At 36.3% G+C, this 25,494-nt stretch overlaps 1 protein-coding gene across 2 annotated transcripts in view; it reads left to right on the forward strand.

The window, feature by feature from the left end:
* The window catches only part of DDX46 (DEAD-box helicase 46), a 55,541-nt gene continuing 30,047 nt past the window's right edge, over positions 1–25,494 (forward strand). For both annotated transcript variants that reach the window (XM_005890404.3, XM_070374364.1), the window contains exons 1-13: positions 1–180; positions 2,352–2,540; positions 3,952–4,095; positions 7,549–7,645; positions 10,378–10,543; positions 13,017–13,168; positions 14,773–14,886; positions 16,175–16,340; positions 17,142–17,262; positions 17,820–17,995; positions 18,926–19,047; positions 23,004–23,082; positions 24,879–24,961. In XM_005890404.3, the coding sequence (XP_005890466.1) occupies positions 164–180; positions 2,352–2,540; positions 3,952–4,095; positions 7,549–7,645; positions 10,378–10,543; positions 13,017–13,168; positions 14,773–14,886; positions 16,175–16,340; positions 17,142–17,262; positions 17,820–17,995; positions 18,926–19,047; positions 23,004–23,082; positions 24,879–24,961 (1,626 nt within the window). In that variant the 5' untranslated portion in view covers positions 1–163. The remainder of the gene's footprint in view (positions 181–2,351; positions 2,541–3,951; positions 4,096–7,548; positions 7,646–10,377; positions 10,544–13,016; positions 13,169–14,772; positions 14,887–16,174; positions 16,341–17,141; positions 17,263–17,819; positions 17,996–18,925; positions 19,048–23,003; positions 23,083–24,878; positions 24,962–25,494) is intronic.

The raw sequence follows: 25,494 nt of genomic DNA on the forward strand, positions 1-25,494 counted from the left end.
TCTTGTTTTCGTTGGCTGCGTTCGGATGGCGGCTGCCACTGTGGCTGCGGCCGCTTCTTAGTGGTACCCCTTTCCCGGCGTGCCGAGGGCGGTGCGTTCTCCTAATCTGTCCGGATCTCGTGCGCGTGGTTCCGAAGGGCGCCGGTTTCCCACAGCAGGCGGTATGGGCAGGGAGTCACGGTAAGGCGGAGCGCCGACCGCCGAGCGGCTTCTTTGCGGGGAACAGGCGGGAGTCGAGGTGGCCTCGGGGCCCGGCCTGGCTAAGCGGCCCCACGTGTGGCCAGCGCTGCCCGCGGCTGCTGGAGGGGCTGGGAGACCTCTGCTGAGGGAGTGGCTGTACTTGGGTGAGCGGTAGGCACAGGGTTCCCCTGCTCTGCCATCGGCCGGTTCGAGCCCCTGGAGCGGGAACTTGTAAGAGATCTCCAGGACTTCTAAGAGATCCCGCCATTTCCGCAGAGCTTACCAGGATCTCCTCATTCAATGGCGATCCCAAGTGAATTTCTCACCACTTCGTGTTTGGACCATATCTTTGGTCCCTAACGCTACTTTAGTTCTTTGTGAGCGCGGGATATTTTCTTAAGTTAATTGAAAGGAGCGTGTGGTCAAACATTTTTACAACACCCATAACTTTGTACATGACTAGGCTTTTATTTGCCTGGAAAATCCCATGGACGGAGGAGCCTGGTAGGCTGCAGTCCATGGGGTCGCTAAGAGTCGGAAACGACTGAGCGACTTCACTTTCGCTTTTTACTTTCATGCATTGGAGAAGGAAATGGCAACCCACTCCAGTGTTCTTGCCTGGAGAATCCCAGGGACGGGGTAGCCTGGTGGGTTGCTGTCTGTGGGGTCGCACAGAGTCGGACACAACTGAAGCGACTTAGCAGCAGCAGCAGCAGGCTTTTATTGGGCTACAATAAATGCTTGTGACATGGACATTTACTTTGTAAATAGATCTCAGATTTATTTGTTTTTTATCCTTTTAAAACTGAGAATTGGGAGCTCTTACTAGAACTCTCTTCAAAAACAGTTTATATTGTTCCCTGGCTTGGGATCTTGAGATTTTTATCTTTAATGTACAAATTTGGTTAATATTTAGCGGTTACTGAAAGATAATTTATATGTAGGGTGATAAATAATAAGTAAGGTAGTAGTAGTTTACTGAGGTATAATTAACTTTCAGGGAAATGGGCAACGCTTAAGGGTAGAGCTTGATAAAATTTAATAAATCTATAAAGTTTATTCGTTTAACTGGATAAAGAGTATTTCCATAACTACGGAAAATTTCTTTGAAAGTCTTTGAAATCTCCGTGGAAGCGTTGGTATTTGTCTGGCCACCTAGGCGGGAGACCTGGAAGTGATATTTACTTGACTCCTCCTCCTCCTCTCAATGTTTACATCCAGTTAGATTCTGCACTCTGTTGCCATTCCTGCTTTCCCTGACTTAATTCAGGCCTTAATCATACATTGCTCAGACTGCTACACCTCCGTCAAGTTGATTAGCTTCCTCTGATCTTGCTCTTCTAATTGATTCCACACCGCAGCCAGAATGATACTTCTGAAATAAACATAAGGTTATGTCATTTCCATGCTCTCATGTCCATTAGTTCTTACTGCTTTCAAGATGAACCCTTAGGGCCCTTCCCAAGAAGGTCCCTTCCATCCCTTAGGCCTTCTTCCCGACCGCTCTGCCTCATGACTTGTGCAGGAGGTTTGCTGTTGTACTTGACATTTAATTAGTCATTGAAATACCCAATACCCAGCTTTTGATACTTGTCAACAACTCTACACCTGACATTCTGACCCAAGCCACCAGTGTTTCTTACTTGCTTGGTTGCTATTTACCTATTTTCCCTGCTTCTGCCCTCGCCTTTCTTTGGTTTGTTTTCTCCTTAGCAGCCAGAGTAATGTTTTAAAAATAGTAATGCTTAAAATCTTCCAATAGCCTTCTCAAAGGAAAAAAAAAGACTATCCTGATAACTGCCCATAAAACTCTCCACATTTGGCTACCATGCTCCTCTCAGCTGTTTTTCTCCATAGTTCCAAATGACATTGTATTGACTCTTTTTTTTTAACTTGTCTTCTCTTCCTTTAGCAGCACAAAGCTGCTTGAGCCTCAAAAGCAGGAACTTGGTCTCTTTTGCTTACTGTTCTTGGTTCTCTAACAGTGTTTCCTCTCTACATCTGCTGAAGCGGAAGAGTTCACGCTTTCCCTCTAGTTTTAAAAGAGTTGATGTGTAAAAAGTCCTTTCAGTGTTTATCTGCTGAGACTTTTAGGGAAAATAATAAAATAAATAAAATGTAATAGAAGCTAAGTGTGTTTGCTAAGCTTAATCTTTAACTTAATATTCTAGCCACTATCGAAAGCGATCAGCATCACGGGGACGCTCTGGAAGTCGATCTAGAAGTCGTTCACCCTCAGACAAAAGAAGTAAACGTGGAGATGATAGACGGTCTAGAAGCAGGGATAGAGACAGGAGGAGAGAGAGGTCTCGTAGCAGGGATAAAAGAAGATCTCGGTCGAGAGACAGGAAGCGTCTGAGGTAAGACGGTGATCTCCAAAGAACTCTTGATAAATTGGGCTTTTCCCTTTAATTGGTGGTAGAATTTAGTGATCTGTTTGCTGCTGTTTTAATCCCAGCTGATTTGATTAGGTACATAAGTGATTTGCCTAGAACAAAACCTTTCAAACAATATTTTTTCCCCTTTTCTACTGTTAAACGGTATTTTAAGTTTGTAAACTTGAGGTGGTGTTTCTTGTAATCCAAAGAGAACTTAAAAAAATTTTTTTTTTAATTAGAGAAAAATTGCTTTACAATGTTGTGTTGGTTTCTGCTGTGCAACATCACAAAGAACTCTTAAAGCCCCCAGGAAAGGTTTAAAAAAAAGAAGTAAAAGTTGAGGTAATATGCCACTGAGGGGGTTCTAATCTAAACCTGTCCCAAGAAAGCCGATCCATGTGTTCAGAGCCACCACTAGAGCTGACTGGAGAAGGAAGAACAGAACAGGGCCATGTCCACTTCTTGTTTGAAATGATTTTAAAGAATTTTTTTAGATTTAACCAAAGAACATCCTAGTTTTTAAAAACTTGTACTTGATTAAATATTCCTTGGTACCACCCAAGGATCTGTAACTTCCCTGGTGGTGAAAAACAGTCTTTAAATAAAAATAATCTCACATGGCAAAAAAAGTTTTCTAATAAAGTTTCTCTTTAAAATAGGAAAGAAGACATGGTTATACAGGTGCTGTGAACTGATCCCAGAAAGAATTTAGAGTTTATCTTTTTGAGGTATTGGTTCTTAGGGAAAATATTCACCCGTAACAATGTGGATAGTATTAACTTACTCAGTGTTATATTATGTGGCCTCAGGAACAGTTTCATACAATACAGTCAAGTACTTATTAAGCATTGTATAAGATTTGGTCTCTTACTTTTTTTTTTTGTCTCTTTTTGATGTGAAAATAAAATAGAAGATTTTAGAGCAACAAGGATTTTGAGATGATTTGGTGACGTCTCTGCATTATGTAGGTTGAGGAGACAGACCCAGAGAGTGACCTGCCCTGTGTGGCGCTAGCTAGGAGCAGCACCAGGACAGAAACCCTTATCTCCTAATCTTTCCACAGCCCCGTTCTGCCCATCCTTATACTGAGATTTCAGCTGTCTTTGAAATTTAGATTTTCTGCTCTAGGTCTAGATTTCGAATAGCTATTAGTACATATTTCCTCTGTTTTTCAACAAACATCATTTCGAAATTAGTATCCTCATTTTCCCCCTTGACCACTTGTAAGAATTGGCTTTACTTGTTCCCTGTTAAACTGATTTGACAGTAAATTGAAATCTGTCTTTAACAGTGGTAATAATTTAGGAGCTTCTTTCAACATGAGGCACAAACCATGATCTGAAATAGAAGTTCTACTTGGTCAAAGACTAAATGAAACGTATCCCCTTTGCAGGCGTTCCAGAAGTAGAGAGAGAGATAGAAGTCGAGAACGAAGAAGATCTCGAAGTCGGGACAGGAGACGTTCAAGGAGTAGAAGCCGAGGCCGAAGATCCCGATCTTCCAGTCCTGGCAATAAAAGCAAGAAAGCTGAGAATAGGTAATGTTAACATTGGCTGTATCTATCATGCAGGTTGGGAACTCTCTTCCCTACACTTTTAAAAAAAAATCCTTGTAAATGCTGAATTTGGCTGCTACCATGAGCTATTAGCTTAATTTCATTTCAATAAGTTATAAAGCTTATAGTGCTTTTAGGAGATACCTAAATTCTGTTAGTTTGAATACTCATAATGCATTATTCCTTCATTTAATACCTACTGTTAATGATCAGAAGTACATTTTATATACATCTTTGTGGGAACTATGTTTTTTTCTTTGAAGTTATTTTCTTAATGTTTCTACTGTTGTTTGACAAATAACATTTTTACATTGCTGAACTGCTATTCATAATGGGTGAACTTTGCTTGTGTAAGTTAAATCTACATGTTTCCTTAAGATGTTAGTACCATTCAATTTTGAGATATTAGTTATATCTATTAGACATAATATGTTTACTCTATATTTCTCTTGTTAATGCTTTGTTCTTTGCCTATTACTGTTTCTAAAGTGGTGTCCTGGCATATATAGCTTTGTTTCTGTTTTCTTCATATTAGTTATGAAGATTTTTTCCTCATTTATTTACTTTATAAATTTTACTTTTGTTTTATCAGGTCAGTGTTATAATGCCCATTGGGATAATTTTAAATTTAAAATATAAATTCAGAGAAATGAATGAAATATAAACATGCAGCTTACTAAGTATAAAGCAAGATTCATGTAACCACCACCAAAGTTAAGAAATAGAACATTATCTGTATCCCCCTGGAAACCCTACATGTCCCTTTGCTAACCCAGCTTTCTATTTGCCTAGATAAAATCACTGCTGACTTTAGTGTTAGTAATGTCCTAATTGTTTCTTTATAAATGGAAAAAGAATAATTTAGGTTTATGTGTTTTTTGATTTTATGTGAATGAGTCATGTCTTCTGTGTTTTTGCTAAACCTTGGGAGTTAACTCTGTTGCTCATAACAGTTTATTTTATTGCTGAACCAGTATCCTGTGGTATAAATATGTGTGCTCAGTCGTGTCTGACTCTTTGGGACCCCATGGATTGTAGCCTGCCAGGCTCCTCTATCCATGGAAGTTTCCAGGAAAGAATACTGAAACAGGTTGCCGTTTTCTCCTCCAGGGGATCTTGCTGAACCAGGGATAGAAGCTGGGTCTCTTGGGTCTCCTGCATTGGCAGGTGGATTCTTTCCCACTGAGCCATCTTGGAAGCCCCGTGATATAAATATACCACTTTATCCATTCTACCGAGATAGATGTTTGAGTTGTTTTAACTTTGAGGCTATTATGAACATTTTTGTATATATATCTTAGTATACATGTGTATGGGCTTCCATGGTGGCTCAGACAGTAAATAATCCACCTGCATTGCAGGAGACCCGAGTTCTAGAGTTAGACACCACTGAGTGATTAAGCATATTAGCATATACATGTGTATGAGTTCCCCTTGGGTGTACAGCTAGGAGTGAAGTTACATGGTCATAGAATAAACATAGCTTCACTTTAAGTAATCCCAAATGCTTTCCAAGGAGTATATACTAATTACACTTCCAGCAGTATATGAGAATTGTGTCCCTTCATACCCAGTATTAGGTATTGTCATTCCTTTACATTTTAATTTGATAGACATGTAATAAAAATATCATTATGATATTAATTTGCATTTCTTTGATTACTGGTGAAGTTGAACACCTTTCCATATGTTTTTTGGTCATTCAGATTTCTTCTTCTAAAGTACATGTTTAAAAAAATACATGTTTAATCTTTTTCTCATTTTTGTATTGGTTTCTCTTTTTAAAAAATTGATTTATAGAAGTTTTTGTTTTTAAATGTTCCAGATAATTGTCGTTTGTTTTATGAGTGGCAAATATTTTACTCTGATTTATCTTTTTACTCTGTAATGATACTTTTGAGGAACAAAGACTTAGAAGGAAGAAACATTCATAAAATGAAGGCAGTTAATAAAAGGATGAGGAAAATCTGACAAGGGCAGTGTGAAAATTATAGGCTGTACTCAGTCTGAACATAAAAGATTAGCATGCTGCTTTTACCAGTACATCAAAAAGATAAGACAGATCATAAACTAATTGGGTTTATACCAGGAATGGAAAGTTGGTTTAACATTAGAAACTCTTATCAGTGTGATCCAAGATTCAAGGAGAAAAGCCATGGTTACTTAAGTAGATTCAGGAAAAGCATCTTATTAACTTCAACACACATTAATGTTTAAAAGTGATGGGCAAACGTGAATAGAAAAGTATTTAACAAACTGGTTATAAAATTAGGAAGCACTTTCAAAGAACAAGATATAAGGACTTTCACTACCAGGTGTCAAGGCTTGTCTATAAAGTTGTAGAAATCAAGAGTATGGCTTTATTGTAGGGGTAAACACATAGATTACTGAAACCTTATAAAGAACCTAGAATCAAATCTACACATATAAGATCATTTAATAAATGACTATGGTGACATCATAAATAGTGGGGAAACGTTTTTCCAATAAATGGTGTCAGGGATATTTGCTATCCTCTGATAAAATAGGATCGGCTACCTCCTTCTGTGCGCAGAAAGCATTCCCAAACAGATTAAAAACCAAATAAGATGGCAAAGCTATAAACTTTTTAGAAGTTTATGCTAGAGAATATCCTCTTTACCTCTGAGTATCTTCGTCAAAATTGGAACAATTTCTGGATGCCTTATTTTTTAAGATTTATTTATTTATTATTTACGGCTATGCTGAGCCTTCGCTGCTCGTGGGCTTTCTCTGATTGCAACGAGCGGAGGCTCCTGTTTGTTGTGGTGTGCGGGCTTCTTGCTGCGGTGGCTTCTCCTGTTGTGGAGCACAGGCTCTAGATGCTGTGGCTTCTGTAGTGACGGCTCACAGGTATAGTTGTCCTGTGGCATGTGGGATCTTCCCCAAACCCATGTCCTCTTCATTGGCAGATGCATTCTTTACCACTGAGCCACCAGGGAAGTCCTCTTAAAAGCACCAATCATAAAGGAGGGGAAAGGTCATCTAATTTGATTATAGTACAATTAAGGAATTGAACTCATTTTTAGATGCCTTAAGTAAGGTCAAAATGAAAGCTTGTTGGGATTTGAAATATTATCACATATATCAGTTATCTTATAGACTGTTAATGTTTTGGTATAGTTCTCCATTTGTTACATTTTAAATTTCTTGTTTAAATTTTTGTAATTATTTTTACATGCTGTGTCCAATTTACCTTTGGTTAGTTTTCAGATATGGAGTAATATTTGCAGTTAGTGTTATGGGATTAATTCTTCATTGTATTTCCAAGTTGCTTATTAATGGTATATAAAAATTCAGCTGAACCTTGGAAGTTTATTTCTTACTTAGAAAGTAAAACACAAGTCTAAGTGTTTTAAAATGAATGTTTCCAAAAACAGATAGATGATGTCCCCCTCTCTCTTTTTTTCTTGGCAGGTCTAGATCCAAAGAGAAAACAGATAGTGGGGAAAGTTCTAAAGAGAAGAAAAAAGACAAAGATGACAAAGAGGATGAAAAAGAAAAGGATGCTGGTGTATGTTTACTAACATAAATAATAGTATAGTATTGAGTTTGTTTCTGTAGTGACTAGTTTTTGGTTTTAATGCTGTATGTTTTATTTTTAAGTAAATGATAGCAAATTTGTAAAATAGGTATAAAATGATAGTTTTCCCCATGAAAACATTTTTCTGAAAGTTACATATCTATACACATTATCTACTTTAGTATATAAAATGTGATCATACTGTGTGCACTATTCTGTGACTTGATTTTTTGTTGCTTTTAAATTATGAATTACTTTATCAATATATATCAGTATATAAGGTCTTAAGAATAATAAATCACAGTATACAAAGATTCTGACTTAAGAAGTAGAATACCTTTCTTTTTCCTTTTGTTAAATGTTGGCTATCTTTATGTACCTGCTTACATAGGTATTGCTTGTTTTTAATGCCTGCATAGTGTTTTGTTGAAGAAAAGGTAAATGGGTATTTAGGCTGTCTGTAGTCCAGAGTTATAAGCAATGGTAGATTAATCCTAGTACACATGTGTTCTGTGAATATAGTATAGGGTAAATTAATACCAGTAAAATAAATTACTCTGTCAGTGGGTATATAGCTTTCCCTCAGCATTGGAGGGGGATTGGTTACAGGACCCCTTTGGATAGCAAAACCTTCAGATGTTTAAGTCCCTTATATGAAATGACTTAGTATAACCATGGGTATCCTCTCTGCATTGGTTGTCATCTCTAGATCACTTATGATACCTAATATGATGTAGATGCTGTGTGAATCGTTGTAAATACAATGTAAATCCTATGTGAGCGGTTGCCAGCCTAGGGCAAATTCAAGTTTTGATTTTTGGAACTTTCTGGAACTTTTCTCTTCCTGCGTATTTTTGATCCACTTAGTTGAATTTGGAGGATGAGGACTCAGATCCAGAGGGCTGGCTCTAAAGATTTAACATTTTGATCGATAGTGTCAAATTGCCCTCCACAAATATTGTGAAAATTAAGATTTTAGACGTGAAAATGTCTGTTTCCTCACATTCTTGCCAACATGGGTATTTTGAAATTTAATTTTTGCAAACGTTATAGGAGGTAATTGATTTCTTGTTATTTTGAGTTGCATGTCTTTAAACATGAGTAAATAATGTAAACCAATAATTAAATAAGGCATTTTAAGTTTATTTACTATCTGCACTGTTCTTTGAATTGCCTATTCATATCTTTTGCCCATTTTACAATATATTATAGCTTCACTTCCTTTTTTTTTTGAGATCTAATTTTTTTTTTTAGTGGTTCTTTTTTTAAGGGGACTGTTTGCTGAGCAGGTTATCTAAGAAATTAACACAAGAAGTCTGGAGGTCTGGTTTCTGATTTAGTTTCTACTGTGGAATGACTGGGTGACCTTGAGAAAAAAACATAAGCTTTCTGGGGCTCATCTTCAGAGAGTATGGAATTATGAAGGATGTAAATTCAGGGACACAGGTTTTGTTTGTTTAAGAAATAAATTTATTTTAAAAATATAAATATAACCATATTATAAAATACTTGGAAAGTCAGAAATAATTCTCTGTAATTCTAGATACCCAAATGCCATCATCATTGCAGTTTATTAGTATTTTCTTTGACGGTTTTTTTACATGTGTGTTTCTATACCTATTTATATAATTATAGCATGGACGGGGGAGCCTGGTAGGCTGCAGTCCATGGGGTTGCTAGGAGTTGGACAGGACTGAGCGACTTCACTTTTCACTTTTCACTTTCACGCATTGGAGAAGGAAATGGCAACCCACTCCAGTGTTCTTGCCTGGAGAATCCCAGGGACAGGGGAGCCTGGTGGGCTGCCATCTATGGGGTCGCACAGAGTCGGACATGACTGAAGTGACTTACCAGCAGCAGCAGCAGCATGTATAAAATTTTGATATTAATTTGATATTTATTCAAGGACTTAATCTTTAAGTCCTTGATTATGACTGTGAAAATGATTTGTCTTTCCTTTGAAGAGTATTGTTGATAATCATGATACAAGCTTTAGAATGGCTGTTCCTAGGAAACTTAGACCTAAAGGCTAAAAGATCAGAACTTCTTAATGATGTTGATAAATAACTCATTTACTCACTTGTTTGAAATAGAAAATTGTGATAAAAAATCCTTCTCATGGAGGCAGTCTTGGAGAAGTTTAAAGGATTTACAGTTGAGAGTAATAATTAGGGAACTTTGCTTGCCAGTTCTTTTAGTTTCCACTTTGAGGGAGAAGTTGAATTCATATGTGCATATTGGTAGTAACTAAAGGGAGAGTAAGTTACAGTATTTGAAGTTTGTCTTTGGCTTCCCTGGTGGCTTGGGTGGTAAAGCGTCTGCCTACAATGCGGGATATCGGGGTATGATCCCTGGGTTGGGAAGATCCCCTGGAGAAGGAAATGGCAACCCCCTCCAGTATTCTTGCCTGGAAAATCCCGTGGACAGAGGAGCCTGGTAGGCTACAGTCCACGGGGTCGCAAAGAGTCGGACACGACTGCGCGACTTCACTTTTCTGCTTTATTAGTTGAAGATACTTTTGATTGTGATTTCATTTTGTTAGTTTATTCCTTAATATATTAAAAAGATGTGTAATCTAAATCTGGTCAGAATTTAGGAGATTTGTGTGGACACCTGTTTTTCCTTTTCTTTTTTTATGCTTAGAAGAAGTTATTTGGAGTGTCACTAGGAGTAAAACTGTTGATCCTTATTCTCTTCTCTCTATTTTTTATTTTCACCCCAAGAACTTTGACCAGAATAAGCTAGAAGAAGAAATGAGAAAGAGAAAAGAAAGAGTAGAAAAATGGCGAGAAGAGCAACGTAAAAAGGCCATGGAAAACATAGGGGAACTGAAAAAGGAAATCGAAGAGATGAAACAAGGGAAGAAATGGAGTTTAGAAGATGATGATGGTATATTCATTTGTTTGCTAATAGCCTAAATAACAATTCATGTAGAATAGTCTAGGATTATAAGTGATAGACTATTGTTTATTGTGAAAAAATACACATAATGTTTACTATTTTAACCATTTTTAAGTGTACAGTTCAGTGATATTAAGCCAATTCACAGTGTTGTGCAGCCATCACCACTGTCCATTTCCAGAACTTTCCAAACAAAATTCCAAACAAAACTCTGCCTTATTCAACAGTATTCGTCATTCCAAACAAAAACTCTGCCTTATTCAACAGTAATTCTCTATCCTGCCTCCCCCTACCTCTTCATTTCTAATAACATCCAATCTACTTTCTGATTCTGTGGATTTACTCATTCTAGGTACCTTATATGAATGGAATCCTATAATATTTGTCTTGTGACTAGGCTTATTTTATTTAGCAAAGTGTTTTCAGGGTTCATCCATGTTGTAGTCTATATCATGATTTCCTTCCCTTTTAAGTCTGATAGTATTACATTGTATGTATATACCACATTTTGTTTACCTATTCATTTGTTGTTGCATATATAAGTTGTTTCCATCTTTTGACTATTGTGAATAATGCTTCTGTGAGTATTGGTGTGTGCGTATCTGATTGAATACCAACTTTCAGTTCTTTTGGTTTTTACCTAGAAATGGAGTCACTAGATTTATTTTGAGGTTTTTCAATGCCCCTTTTCATATTACTTTAAAATTTTAATTGGAGAGTAGCGTTCAGTAAGGATCACTGATTTTACTTTAAGTGGAGAGTTGGATGCTTATGGGCAGTCAGTAAATAGCTCTTTAATTTTTTTACTTCAGATGTTAGTAGTGAGGGTAAGTTAAGGGCATGTTTCCAAGTCCTTCTGATTTTTTTCCTAAGTTAGAAGAGCAACATTTCCCCTGCACATCTTGATTATTTTTTTCTTTTTTAAATTATGAAAGTATGATAGTACATTTACAGGAGACTTGGAAAATACAGAAAAAAGTTACATATATTTCCAGTATATATTACAGTTATTTTTTAAGTAGATAAATTAAGGTTTTTAGTTGGAGTTTCAGTGTCAAACTCTCAAAATTTGATGGAATGAATAGACAGAAAAGTAGAAGGATATAGTAGACCTCAAAAGCACTATGAAGAAAAGAACAAAAAAAAGCACTATGAACCAATTAAACATAATTAAGATTTATACAGTTTTCACACCAAAGCAGGATACAAATTCTATTCAAGTTTCCATAGATTGTGAACCAGGGGACACTGGAACATATCCAGGGACATAAAGCAAAGTGTAAAAATTTCATAGTCTACAGGTATTAAAATCATACAGTCTGTTCTCTTATGGTGAAATTATGTTAGGAATCAATATCAGAAGATAGTTGAAAATAACACACATATTTCAAGTGCAGTGTGACATTTACCAAGAGAGAACTTTGACATAATCATGGAAAGTCTCAATAAAGTTAAGAGACTGAAGAAACACAGAGAGTGATTGCAACGAAGAAAGCAATTAAATGAGAAATTAGTATCAAAATGAGAAATTAATATCGAGGATACTTTAAAAACTCCATGTATTTGGATAGAAAATGTCCACTTTTAAATGATGGTTGTATCTAAGAAATCATAATAAGGAAAATTGAAAATATTTGTAGCAGAATAAAAATGAAAAGAGAATTTATCAGAATTTGTTGAATGCAGCTGAAGCTGTTCAAAGCAACTAAATGCAACTTCACAACTGATTTTGATGTGTAAGATGTTAAGTGGAATAATGAGATTTTATAGGAAAAGGGAATTTTGCTCCATTTTTTGGTGAAAATCCCTGTGAATTTTTCAGTTTCTGTGAAAGTTCAACAGGGTGTTTTGTTCTAAATAGATTAATGGCTTATGTCTTTAAATGGTGATGATGATGATGTTCAGTCTCAGAGTTGTGTCTGACTCTGTGAGCCCATGGACTGCAACATACCAGGCTTCCCTGATGATAGTTATGCAAAAACATGAGATTGTTTTTCGGAGAAGGCAACGGCACCCCACTCCAGTACTCTTGCCTGGAAAATCCCATGGATGGAGGAGCCTGGTGGGCTGCAATATGCTATTAATTTTTTCTTCCTGTGATTAAAGAAAAGTGATTGAAAGAAGAGAAATAAACATATCCTTTTAGCAGTTTTTAGTTTTGCTTCTATTAGTGTAGTTGTAAAATAATACCAGAGATCCATTTTTTAGACGTATTAGTGCTTCTTCCTCTTTTCAATTTAATAATTTATCATTTATTTCTTTTATTATTAGTAATATTCAAAACTAATGCTTGTTTGATTTAAAACCTTGCCAGTATGAGTATTTGAACTGTATTGTGCCTGGGTTAATTGATAAGGAAGGTATTTGGGTAGTTAAGAGAAAGGGCTTTAATAGGGGTGTGGTCTGATTGTGAAATAATCCCTTTTGAAACACATATTCAAAGTGTGTTCTGATATTTTAGATGATGAAGATGATCCTGCAGAGGCTGAAAAGGAAGGAAATGAAATGGAGGGTGAGGAGTTAGATCCATTAGATGCTTACATGGAAGAAGTGAAAGAGGAAGTAAAAAAGTTTAACATGAGAAGTGTGAAAGGTGGTGGGGGAAATGAAAAGGTATGGGATTTTTTTTCCTCTTTTATTTTTAAAGATTTATATTCCTAGTTGAATAACTTGAATTCATTGTTGCATTGACCTACTATTGGCTTGGATGGCTTTATAAAGTTAACGATTTTGTTTCCTTCTTTTTTTTTTTTAATTTAATTTTATTTTTAAACTTTACATAATTGTATTAGTTTTGCCAAATATCAAAATGAATCCGCCACAGGTATACATGTGTTCCCCATCCTGAACCCTCCTCCCTCCTCCCTCCCCATACCATCCCTCTGGGTCGTCCCAGTGCACTAGCCCCAAGCATCCAGTATCATGCATCAAACCTGGACTGGCAGCTCGTTTCTCACATGACATTTTACATGTTTCAATGTCATTCTCCCAAATCTTCCCACCCTCTCCCTCTCCCACAGAGTCCATAAGACTGTTCTATACATCAGTGTCTCTTTTGCTGTCTTGTACACCGGGTTATTGTTACGATCTTTCTAAATTCCATATATATGCGTTAGTATACTGTATTGGTGTTTTTCCTTCTGGCTTACTTCACTCTGTATAATAGGCTCCAGTTTCATCCACCTCATTAGAACTGATTCAAATGTATTCTTTTTAATGGCTGAGTAATACTCCATTGTGTATATGTACCATAGCTTTCTTATCCATTCATCTGCTGATGGACATCTAGGTTGCTTCCATGTCCTGGCTATTATAAACAGTGCTGCGATGAACATTGGGGTACATGTGTCTCTTTCCCTTCTGGTTTCCTCAGTGTGTATGCCCAGCAGTGGGATTGCTGGATCATAAGGCAGTTCTGTTTCCAGTTTTTTAAGGACTCTCCACACTGTTCTCCATAGTGGCTGTACTAGTTTGCATTCCCACCAACAGTGTAAGAGGGTTCCCTTTTCTCCACACCCTCTCCAGCATTTATTATTTGTAGACTTTTGGATCGCAGCCATTCTGACTGGTTTTTGTTTCCTTCTGCATCTCAAAAGTGTCTGTACTTTTTCTGAAGAGCAGAGATACTAGCAAATTTTAACTGCAAATGTCCTTTTAGAAGTCATCATTACTATTATCATCTTTGTTTAGTGTTTTTGCTTGTTACTTTCTCAGTAGGTCCTTTTCCAACACTCCCATCTTTTATACTCCTGATCCTCTTTAGTCTAGGTTTTCTTTTTCTTAATAGAATTTATTGACAAATTGTATAATTCAGTGTTGTGTTTGTTTGTTCCTTCTTCTAAAATCTTCCCAAGAGCAGTGATCTTTACCTGTTTTGTTTATTGATTCATCTTAAGATCCTGGGATAGTATTTGGTTTGTGGAATGAGTGAAAAGTACTATTTGGTAGTATTTTTAAATATATTACATAATATTATATAAAATTACATACTATGTACCTAATTACCTATGTATTAATGTGTTAGGAAATATAATGCTATTGTATTACATTTTTAAATTTAAGTAAGTAAGGAGAAAGTGGGCTACTGTTTGTTTTTGCATTAGTAGTCACTGACAACTAAGTTAATTCAAATTATAAATTATTACAGTTACCATTGTTTCATTTGGTTTATACTTTGTGTTTCAACTTTAGCAAAATATTTCACATTCTTTTTTTAGAAGTCTGGGCCAACAGTCACAAAAGTTGTCACAGTTGTCACAACCAAGAAAGCAGTGGTAGATTCTGATAAGAAGAAAGGTGAGCTAATGGAGAATGACCAGGATGCCATGGAGGTAATTCTTCTTTAATTTTTAACTTTGTTCATGATACCATAGAATGAAACAGCAGCCCACTCCAGTATTCTTGCCTGGAGAATTCCATGGACAAGGGAGCCTAGTGGGCTGTGGTCCGTGGGATCACAGAGAGTCGGACACGACTGAGCACACAGCACATGATGCCATCCTATGAGTGTTTATAAGAAAGCATTGATGGAGGTGTGCTTTTCAGTTACGCAGTTTACTCTTAGGAGAAATTCTTGCTTTTCTCAACAGTATTGTAGCCAGATATCCAAACTAGTAGAACATTTTAACCTCTTTGACCTCTTGTATACCTGCTTTTTTTTAAAATTGAAGTATAGTTGATTTACAATATAGTGTTAGTTTCAAGTGTACAGCAAAGTGATTCAGTTATACACACACATGTGTATTTTTGGTTTCTTTTTCATTATAAGTTATTACAAGATATTGCATGTAATTCCCTTTGAAAGTGTGAAAAGTGAAAATGTTAGTCATTCAGTACGTCTGACTCTTTGCTATCCCATGGACTGTAGCCCACCAGGCTCCTCTGTCCATGGATTTCTCCAGGCAAGAATACTAGAGTGGATAGCCATTCCCTTCTCGACAGGATCTTTCTGACCCAGGGATTGAACCCAGGTCTCTAGCATTGTACAGTAAATCCTTGTTGCTTACTTTATGTATAGTAGTTTGTATCTGTTAATCCCACATTCCTAATTTATCCCTCCCCCTTCCTGTTCCCCTTTGGTAGCCAGAAGTTTGTTTTCTATGTCTGTGAGTCTATTTCTGTTTTGAAAATAAATTCATTTGTATTACTTTTTTGATTCCACATTTAAGTGATATCATATGATATTTGTCTTTCTCTGACTTACTTCACATGGTATGATGTTCTCTAGGTTCATCTGTGTTGCTGCACACGGATAGGCCAAATTTTGATTCATCCTTGTCCCTCATCAGTACATCCCAGGCATAGAATAGGGAGAGAAGAAATGAAGTGACAGAATGAAATTTTTTACTATTAACATTCATTGTAATGATTTATATAGAGAAAACTATAGCAGAACTTCATTAAAGCTATGTTAGAATTAGTTTTTTGTTTTAGCTTTATATTGTTACTATAGCTTTCTATAATGGCAAAGAAAAAATAAGCTAAGTTAGAAAGTTCAGAAAATAAAAGAAGAGGAAAAGAATATTTTCTAGGAGTGGAACATTTTTAAAGTTAGAAATATTTCTTCCCATAGAAATATAGTAATAGATTTAGCTCTTAATTTTTCTCTTTTTGTTACAGTATTCTTCAGAGGAGGAAGAAGTTGATCTTCAGACAGCTCTTACAGGTTACCAGACAAAGCAGAGAAAGCTTCTAGAACCAGTGGATCATGGAAAAATTGAATATGAACCATTCAGAAAAAACTTCTATGTTGAAGTTCCAGAATTGGCAAAAATGTCTCTAGAGGGTAAAATTTGTTTATTCATTTATCGGTTATTTTGGGGATGGGGGAAATACACTTCACCTTGCCTGGGAGGCATGTTGATAGGCCTGTAAGTTGATGGGTGAGTAGGAGAAATGTGCCTGACTTACCTGGAGAAATGAGAGTGAACTAGAACATGAGAAATCATTCTGGAGAGTGAGACGACTACATCCACAATGATTAGAAATAGAAATTAGTGTGTTTTGGGAAACATTTTTAAAAAAAGAGCAAAAATTAGTTTGGCTTACGTGGTTGAGCTTTTTAGGGTTGAAAATACTCTTCATGTGAAGTTAGCAAGTAGAGTATTGTTACGTTTTTCTCTTATTTGAGAATTAGAAACCGATACGAAGCTGTGTGATATTGACGGAAAAAGCATGATATGGGCAACCCTTGCTTAAAGAACAAGTAGTTGTATTACTTGTGAATCACTGTTCTTTTATTGCTGTTAGAATTTAAGTCAAAATAACCAAATTGTAGAAATTGGGGTGTTTCTTTTGTTCCTAGTTGGTTGCAACAGGAATCACTTTGTCAGAGCTGTTCAGTGCATTGTCCTGGAGCTTTGATATGGAATTATCTTTGGGAACACTAAAAAAGAATTGATTCTTAATCTTACCATGCCTCATTGAAAAGTAGAGGGCACTAATAGAACAATATTTAAGAGTTTCTTTTTTTTTTTTTCTTTTTTAATTTTTTATTCCTTTATTTCTCATGTGTTCCCCATCCTGAACCCTCCTCCCTCCTCCCTCCCCATATTTAAGAGTTTCTAATCTGGATTTTGTTTTGTAGAGGTGAATGTATTTCGGTTGGAAATGGAGGGCATTACTGTCAAGGGGAAAGGTTGCCCCAAACCAATTAAATCTTGGGTTCAGTGTGGAATTTCTATGAAGATCTTAAATTCTCTAAAAAAGTAAGTGTTGAGCGGTTGTCCACATTTTTCAATATCTTGCTACAGAAGATAACCTGTTACATACATTTTCACTCAAATGGAAAATACTGATTTTTGTTAAACAGGTTTCTTTAGATATGATTTACATACCATAAAGTTTACCCTTTGGTTTACGATTTTCATTATATTTATGAAGTTGTGTAGTCATTACCATAATCTAATTTTAGAACATTTTCATCAAACCCAAAAGAGGCCTGGATCTATTAGTATTCATTTTTCTCTCTTCTACACACAAGGCAGTCTCTTACCTACTACTTTTTATAGATTTGTGTATTCTGGACATTTCATATAAATTAGATCGTACTTATATACAGTCCTTTGTGACTGGCTTCTTCCAATTAGCATAGTATTTTCAAATATTTCTACATCATCCATGATGTAGAATGTCTGAGTACTTCATTCCTTTTTGCCAAATAAAAATCTCATTATATGGATATACATTTTGGAAAACTTACAGTGTGAGAGCCTAAAGATCACCACAGTCCTTACTGTTGTCTTCCTATGGTTTGCTTTTTAAGGCATGGTTATGAAAAGCCCACGCCAATCCAAACCCAGGCGATTCCTGCGATAATGTCTGGACGAGATTTGATTGGTATTGCCAAGACAGGAAGTGGAAAGACCATTGCCTTTCTGTTGCCCATGTTTAGACACATCATGGATCAGAGGTCTTTAGAAGAAGGAGAGGGGCCAATAGGTACAGTTCCTTTCATTAAACTATTTTTTCAGATAACAACTTTGTCAGTTAATCAGAAAGACCTGATGCTTTGTAATAAGTGTAACAATAAAGATGTCTTTATGTACAGTTCCTCTATAAATTTGGCACTTTGGGGCTGATTTCCCCTTACCAGCAGGTGGAGTGAGACTCTTCAGAGCTCTGGAGTGACATCTCAGAAGTACAAAAACAGCCTCTCCTGGCACAGCTCAATTTTTAAACTCTGACTCGGCAGGTAGAATCCTCGTGCATCTATCTGTTTATTTATGTTGAGGTTTGTTCTTAGCCCATATGAGTGGATCTATAAACTCAACATAGAAGATTGCAGGGAAGTGTATTTTTGTTTTTGCTTTTGTTTTTTTGGCCTTAAAAGGCTATAGTGCCAGTGTTTGATTCAGGATTAGGTCTTCAGATTCAGTTTTCTTGATTCATTTGGCAGAGATCTCTTCTCCAAATTTGAATAGGGTTTTGGAAAGTTGTTCAGCTCCTCTCTTGGCAACAGAGGGCACAGTATGTCTCTCCTCTGTCTGTGCCCCTCAGACCCAGGTTGTTTCCGGAAGCCACGGCATGGCTCTGCAGCACAGTGAGTCACTTGATTATCTTTGCTCTGTGATTTGCAGTTGAGACTGATTTGCATTCTTTTCAACCAAGTATTTTCCTGATGGTTGAGTAAGGCATTTAACTCTGATTTATCTTCCTATAGCATGTTCTTAAAATCTACTTAAAATTATCCTTCACCACAGTCTCTGCTATTATAAAACTTTTGAAATAGAATTTTCAGAGGTACATAAAACAAATTAAAACAAAAATTAGACTAAGCTCTGAACTTGATTGCAGAGGTTAAATTTAACACTTTAAAGATTAGCCTTAAGAATTTTGGTGGTTAGGCTTTTGACATATTTATCTTTTCAGCTGTCATCATGACTCCAACTCGAGAACTGGCTTTACAGATTACTAAAGAATGTAAGAAGTTTTCAAAGACCTTGGGCCTTAGAGTGGTCTGTGTTTATGGAGGAACAGGAATCAGTGAGCAGGTAGATATAAAAGGAACATTCAGTTTTTTTTGGTTTTTTGGAATTGAATGATTTAATAATGTAGAAGTGATTCTTTGTTTTAGTGTTTTCTATAATGATTGCTTCTAAAATCTTAAAAAGAAATGTGATAATAAGAATGAATTATGTTAAAGTTATATTTTAGAATTTTTGAGTCATTTTTGTATCTTAGCTTTACCATACTTCTTCGCCTTTCCCTCCTCAAGGAAGCAGATAGTTTTTTCATTTTACAGATGTTCAGAAAGGTTAAGTTGACCGAAGTCTTTAACTTAAAAAGACTTTGTCCTAGAACCGAGGTGTTACGATTTGTGGACCAGCATTTATTCTTTAATCTAAGTGACATCTTTAAAAGGTGGTGTTGAGTGTGATATACTAATATCAGAGTTGCATTTGCATTCCTAAATGATTTTAGGGAGAATTATTTAAACATACCTTCATTGACTCCAATCTTTAGCTTGGCATTTTTCTGTGTGTCTTCTAAAGAATGATAGCCATCAGATATTTTGCTTTAACAAGAAGAATGATAGCCATCAGATATTTTGCTTTAACTAGAAGAAGGAAAAAAAAGCTGGTCAGATTAAGTTTTGCAAAATTAAATCTTTCCTGCAAGACTGCATAGTTGTTAAAAAGCTAGTGCATATTGTGATGCTGGCAAAAGGAATAAATGACATTTTCTGAGCATATTTAACCTGAAACCCTTCTTAAGGACTTAATTTTCTCAGATTTTTAGATACATTTTGGGAATATTTGCTTTTGTTATCCCAGTGCTATTTTTAAACGTTGCACTTAGTTTTCTGAGTTTATCTTTGTCAATTTTTTTTGGCCATAAACTATAGTTAAGAAATACAGTTACTAAGTAAGCTGGTACATGCCTGCATACTTAAATAGAAGTCAGAGTTTTATGATATCTTACATAGTTTGGTGTTTTCCATTTTACTTTGTTTCAAAAACAGTTTGTGACTTAAACTGATTTCGTAATTCATTAATGGAAACAACTCTGAATTTGAAAACCATTGACCTATTACATTTCTTTACTTAGTGCTCTCGTGTTCCTTCCTTGGTTTTGAGGAATCTTGTCAAATTAAAATTGGTAAAATTCTATGATTTTCATTGATTTCAGAGTTATAGCACCATGTGGTCTTGTTCCTTGTGGTCTTGCTGCTACCTATCCCTTTAGTACTTGGATGCAATCTCAAAAACGACAGAATGATCTCTATTCATTTCCAAGGCAAACCATTCAATATCACGGTAATCCAAGTCTATGCCCCAACCAGTAACGCTGAAGGAGCTGAAGTTGAACGGTTCTGTGAAGACCTACAAGACCTTTTAGCACTAACACCCAAAAAAGATGTCCTTTTCATTATAGGGGACTGGAATGCAAAAGTAGGAAGTCAAGAAACACCTGGAGTAACAGGCAAATTTGGCCTTGGAATACAGAATGAAGCAGGAAAAGACTAATAGAGTTTTGCCAAGAAAATGCACTGGTCATAACAAACACCCTCTTCCAACAACACAAGAGAAGACTCTATACATGGACATCACTGGTCAACACTGAAATCAGATTGATTATATTCTTTGCAGCCAAAGATGGAGAAGCTCTATACAGTCAGCAAAAACAAGACCAGGAGCTGACTGTGGCTCAGACCATGAACTCCTTATTGCCAAATTCAGACTTAAATGGAAGAAAGTAGGGAAAACCACTAGACCATTCAGGTATGACCTAAATCAAATCCCTTATGATTATACAGTGGAAGTGAGAAATAGATTTAAGGGCCTAGATCTGATCGATAGAGTGCCTGATGAACTATGGAATGAGGTTCGTGACATTGTACAGGAGACAGGGATCAAGACCATCCCCATGGAAAAGAAATGCAAAAAAGCAAAATGGCTGTCTGGGGAGGCCTTACAAATAGCTGTGAAAAGAAGAGAAGTGAAAAGCAAAGGAGAAAAGGAAAGATATAAGCATCTGAATGCAGAGTTCCAAAGAATAGCAAAAAGAGATAGAAAGCCTTCTTCAGCAATTAATGCAAAGAAATAGAGGAAAACAACAGAATGGGAAAGACTAGGGATCTCTTCAAGAAAATCAGCGATACCAAGAGAACATTTCATGCAAAGATGGGCTCGATAAAGGACAGAAATGGTATGGACCTAACAGAAGCAGAAGATGTTAAGAAGAGATGGCAAGAATACACAGAAGAACTGTACAAAAAAGATCTTCACGACCCAGATAATCACGATGGTGTGATCACGGACCTAGAGCCAGACATCCTGGAATGTGAAGTCAAGTGGGCCTTAGAAAGCATCACTATGAACAAAGCTAGTGGAGGTGATGGAATTCCAGTTGAGCTATTTCAAATCCTGAAAGATGATGCTGTGAAAGTGCTGCACTCAATATGCCAGCAAATTTGGAAAACTCAGCAGTGGCCACAGGACTGGAAAAGGTCAGTTTTCATTCCAATCCCAGAGAACGGCAATGCCAAAGAATGCTCAAAGTACCACACAATTGCACTCATCTCACATGCTAGTAAAGTAATGCTCAAAATTCTCCAAGCCAGGCTTCAGCAATATGTGAACCGTGAACTTCCAGATGTTCAAGCTGGTTTTAGAAAAGGCAGAGGAACCAGAGATCAAATTGCCAACATCTGCTGGATCATGGCAAAAGCAAGAGCGTTCCAGAAAAACATCTATTTCTGCTTTATTGACTATGCCAAAGCCTTTGACTGTGTGGATCACAATAAACTGTAGAAAATTCTGAAAGAGATGGGAATACCAGACCACCTGATCTGCCTCTTGAGAAATCTGTATGCAGGTCAGGAAGCAACAGTTAGAACTGGACATGGAACAACAGACTGGTTCCAAATAGGAAAAGGAGTTCGTCAAGGCTGTATATTGTCACCCTGCTTATTTAACTTATATGCAGAGTACATCATGAGAAACGCTGGACTGGAAGAAGCACAAGCTGGAATCAAGATTGCCGGGAGAAATATCAATAACCTCAGATATGTAGATGACACCACCCTTATGGCAGAAAGTGAAGAGGAACTCAGAAGCCTCTTGATGAAAGTGAAAGTGGAGAGTGAAAAGGTTGGCTTAAAGCTCAACATTCAGAAAACGAAGATCATGGCATCCTGTCCCATCACTTCATGGGAAATAGATGGGGAAATAGTGGAAACAGTGTCAGACTTTATTTTTCTGGGCTCCAAAATCACTGCAGATGGTGACTGCAGCCATGAAATTAAAAGACGCTTACTCCTTGGAAGGAAACTTATGACCAACCTAGATAGCATATTCAAAAGCAGAGACATTACTTTGCCAACAAAGGTCCGTCTAGTCAAGGCTATGGTTTTTACAGTGGTCATGTATGGATGTGAGAGTTGGACTGTGAAGAAGGCTTAGTGCCGAAGAATTGAGGCTTTTGAACTGTGGTGTTGGAGAAGACTCTTGAGAGTCCCTTGGACTGCAAGGAGATCCAACCAGTCCATTCTGAAGGAGATCAGCCCTGGGATTTCTTTGGAAGGAATGATGCTAAAGCTGAAACTCCAGTACTCTGGCCACCTCATGCGAAGAGTTGACTCACTGGAAAAGACTCTGATACTGGGAGGGATTGGGGGCAGGAGGAGAAGGGGACGACAGAGGATGAGATGTCTGGATGGCATCACTGACTCGATGGACGTGAGTCTGAGTGAACTCCAGGAGTTGGTGATGGACAGGGAGGCCTGGCATGCTGCGATTCATGGGGTCGCAAAGAGTCGGACACGACTGAGGGACTGATCTGATCTGATCTGATTCCTTTAGTAGTTCTCCCACATTCCAAAGAATTAAGTAAGAGGCTTTGATACCTTCTAATTAGACCTGACTATCTTATTGGGCAGTATTTTGAAGTCTGTGAAGAGGCATTAGTGATAAATAGAGTATAAAATTTCATCTTTTTTTATTAGATTGCTGAGCTGAAAAGAGGTGCTGAAATTATTGTTTGTACACCTGGTCGAATGATTGACATGTTAGCAGCTAATAGTGGTAAGTTGGGGATAGGTTTTTGTTTTTGCTTTTATTTATTTATTTATTTTTTGGTTGTCTTTTCTCCTTTTTGAATTATGTACATTTCTGTTAAATCAAAGCAGATACAAGAAACCACCAAAGGGTTTCTTTCTACATTTCTTCTTAAAGCTGTAATATCTTAAAATTTGTATTGTAACAAGCTTATTGTTGCAAGTGTTCATAATAATATTTTTGCAGTGTAATTAAAATTTTTTTGACAACCAATCCATCTGATGTATTGTTTTTTTTAAAGCCTTAACGCAAATTCTTAATCTGATTTTGGCCTACCTTTGCATTTGAAAGGGTAGGGGACTGTGTTTTTTTAATTGTACAATTTAAATTTTTTCTCCTTAGGAACTAGTATTTTCTTACAATACTAGATAAATTAAGATATTGCAGCTTCAAGGACATTTATCTTTTGTAAATATTGCATGTTTTTAGCTCAAATATTGTGCTTTGTTAAATTATTCCCTATCAAAACTGTTACTAAACTGTTGACATTATTTAACTTCTGTGGAGAAAGGCCCTTCAAGATTTATAGAACTGGGCTTCCGAGACTTAAACCATCAAAGGTAGGTAATTTAAAGCTGTTCCCAATCGTGCGAAACTAATTGGGGCTGCACAAGTTAGTATGGAGTACTTAAATATTAGAAAGCATTTATTTTGGCACATTTCTGTTGTTTTGAAGAAAATGCTTTCAAAGGTTTCCATTGTATATTCAGTATATATGTAGTAGAGTATTTAAAACTTTGAGTAGTGCATGTTTCTAATAGCATTTTGCTTGGATTTCTGTGTTCATTTAATTCTAATTCTACATAAAGTTGGTAAAGTGATACTGATATTGATAAGTCATTGTGCTTGTACAGCATATGAAATGGTTTGGGCTGAATGCTGATGAAATAATTCCTTGTTTTTTCTCAATGCTGCATTAAGTATCCTGAAATTCATCTTGATTAATTTTACCTTTTCCCTTTATCTGTCCTTTTGGTTTACATTTAATAACTATTTCATACATGTTTCTGCCAGGTGATTGAATCAACAATTGATAGAAATGCTTGTGTTAATCCTTTATAAAGGGTTTCCTGTGTATGTGTTTAGTTTTCTCTGGCTAAGAAGCCAGTTGCATTTATTTAAACCAGTGGGAGCACTTAGTGAAATTGAATTTGTAAAGTAAAGTGTATCTTTGTAATATGATATATTTGATTTCTTAAATTTTTGTGTAATATGTTAATTACCTAATGGTATTGAATAGCTTCTTATTATGTTTTGACATGCTCATTAGAAGCTCCTAACTATATGTAAGTAGTTTACGTACTACATAAAGTAAAGAGAGATTTTCTGCGTCTGAAATAGTTAGCACTGGAACTTGCTTTCCACACATACGCTGTAATCTCTAATATGTTTTTTCCTAGGTGATGCTGTCAGATAATGGCTGATGTGGCTCGATGCTCCATCTCAGTCTTAGTTTTATGATGTGTTTTGGAGAGGGCTGTTTTCTGAATTTTACAGGTTCTTCAGGCCCTATGATGGTATGCAAGAGACGAGTTTGACAAAATAAAGGGCCTCATATACCCATTGTCAGAAAGTATATACCATTAGATTAAGATATTGTAAACGAAAATTTCTTTTCACTGTTTAAAGATACTTATCTTACCCCTCTGGTTAAGTCAGGCATTTTAGTTCCCTTTACAGTTTTTTAAAGTTTTTGGTAGTCATAAAATGAATTGTGACTGATTTTTCGTTTTCTTTTGTCTTTATTTTTTTCCTCATGTTAGGTCGGGTTACAAATCTTCGAAGAGTGACGTATGTTGTTTTAGATGAAGCAGACAGAATGTTTGACATGGGTTTTGAGCCACAGGTATTCATTAAATTTCTTTGTGTTTCTATCTATAAAATAAACCTTGTAATTGCCATGAGCCTGAAATATTTGTATGATTTCTGAAATTCTCACATTTCTTTTGTGTGGTAATACAGGGAATTGAGGACGTGGGGAATTGAAATAAATATTTATGTTTTGGATTCTTAAACTTTTCAGGATGTATTTCTGCAGTCTTTCCTAGGCATCATTGGTAAAATTAGTCATAATAGAAGCTTAAGCTTTCATATATTATGATTTTCACTGTACTTCCAAATGGCTTTAACTTACGCTTTTCACTACCTCATGATCTGGATAGCACAGGTTGGTTATATCCTCCAAATGTAAAAGCTAAGGCCCAAAGCATTTGTCTAGCTTAAATTTTATGTTGTTAACACATGTAGTTTCCTTAAATATAAAATTTCAGTGATAAAAACTTAAAACTCATTGTAAAAGGTGGTAGAATTTTTTCTTAACAAGAAGAGCAGAATGAGTTGTCACTGTGCTATGGATAACAAAATAATTTTTTAAAAATA

This window comes from Bos mutus, chromosome 7 (genome assembly GCF_027580195.1).
Source record: "Bos mutus isolate GX-2022 chromosome 7, NWIPB_WYAK_1.1, whole genome shotgun sequence".
NCBI lineage: Eukaryota > Metazoa > Chordata > Mammalia > Artiodactyla > Bovidae > Bos > Bos mutus.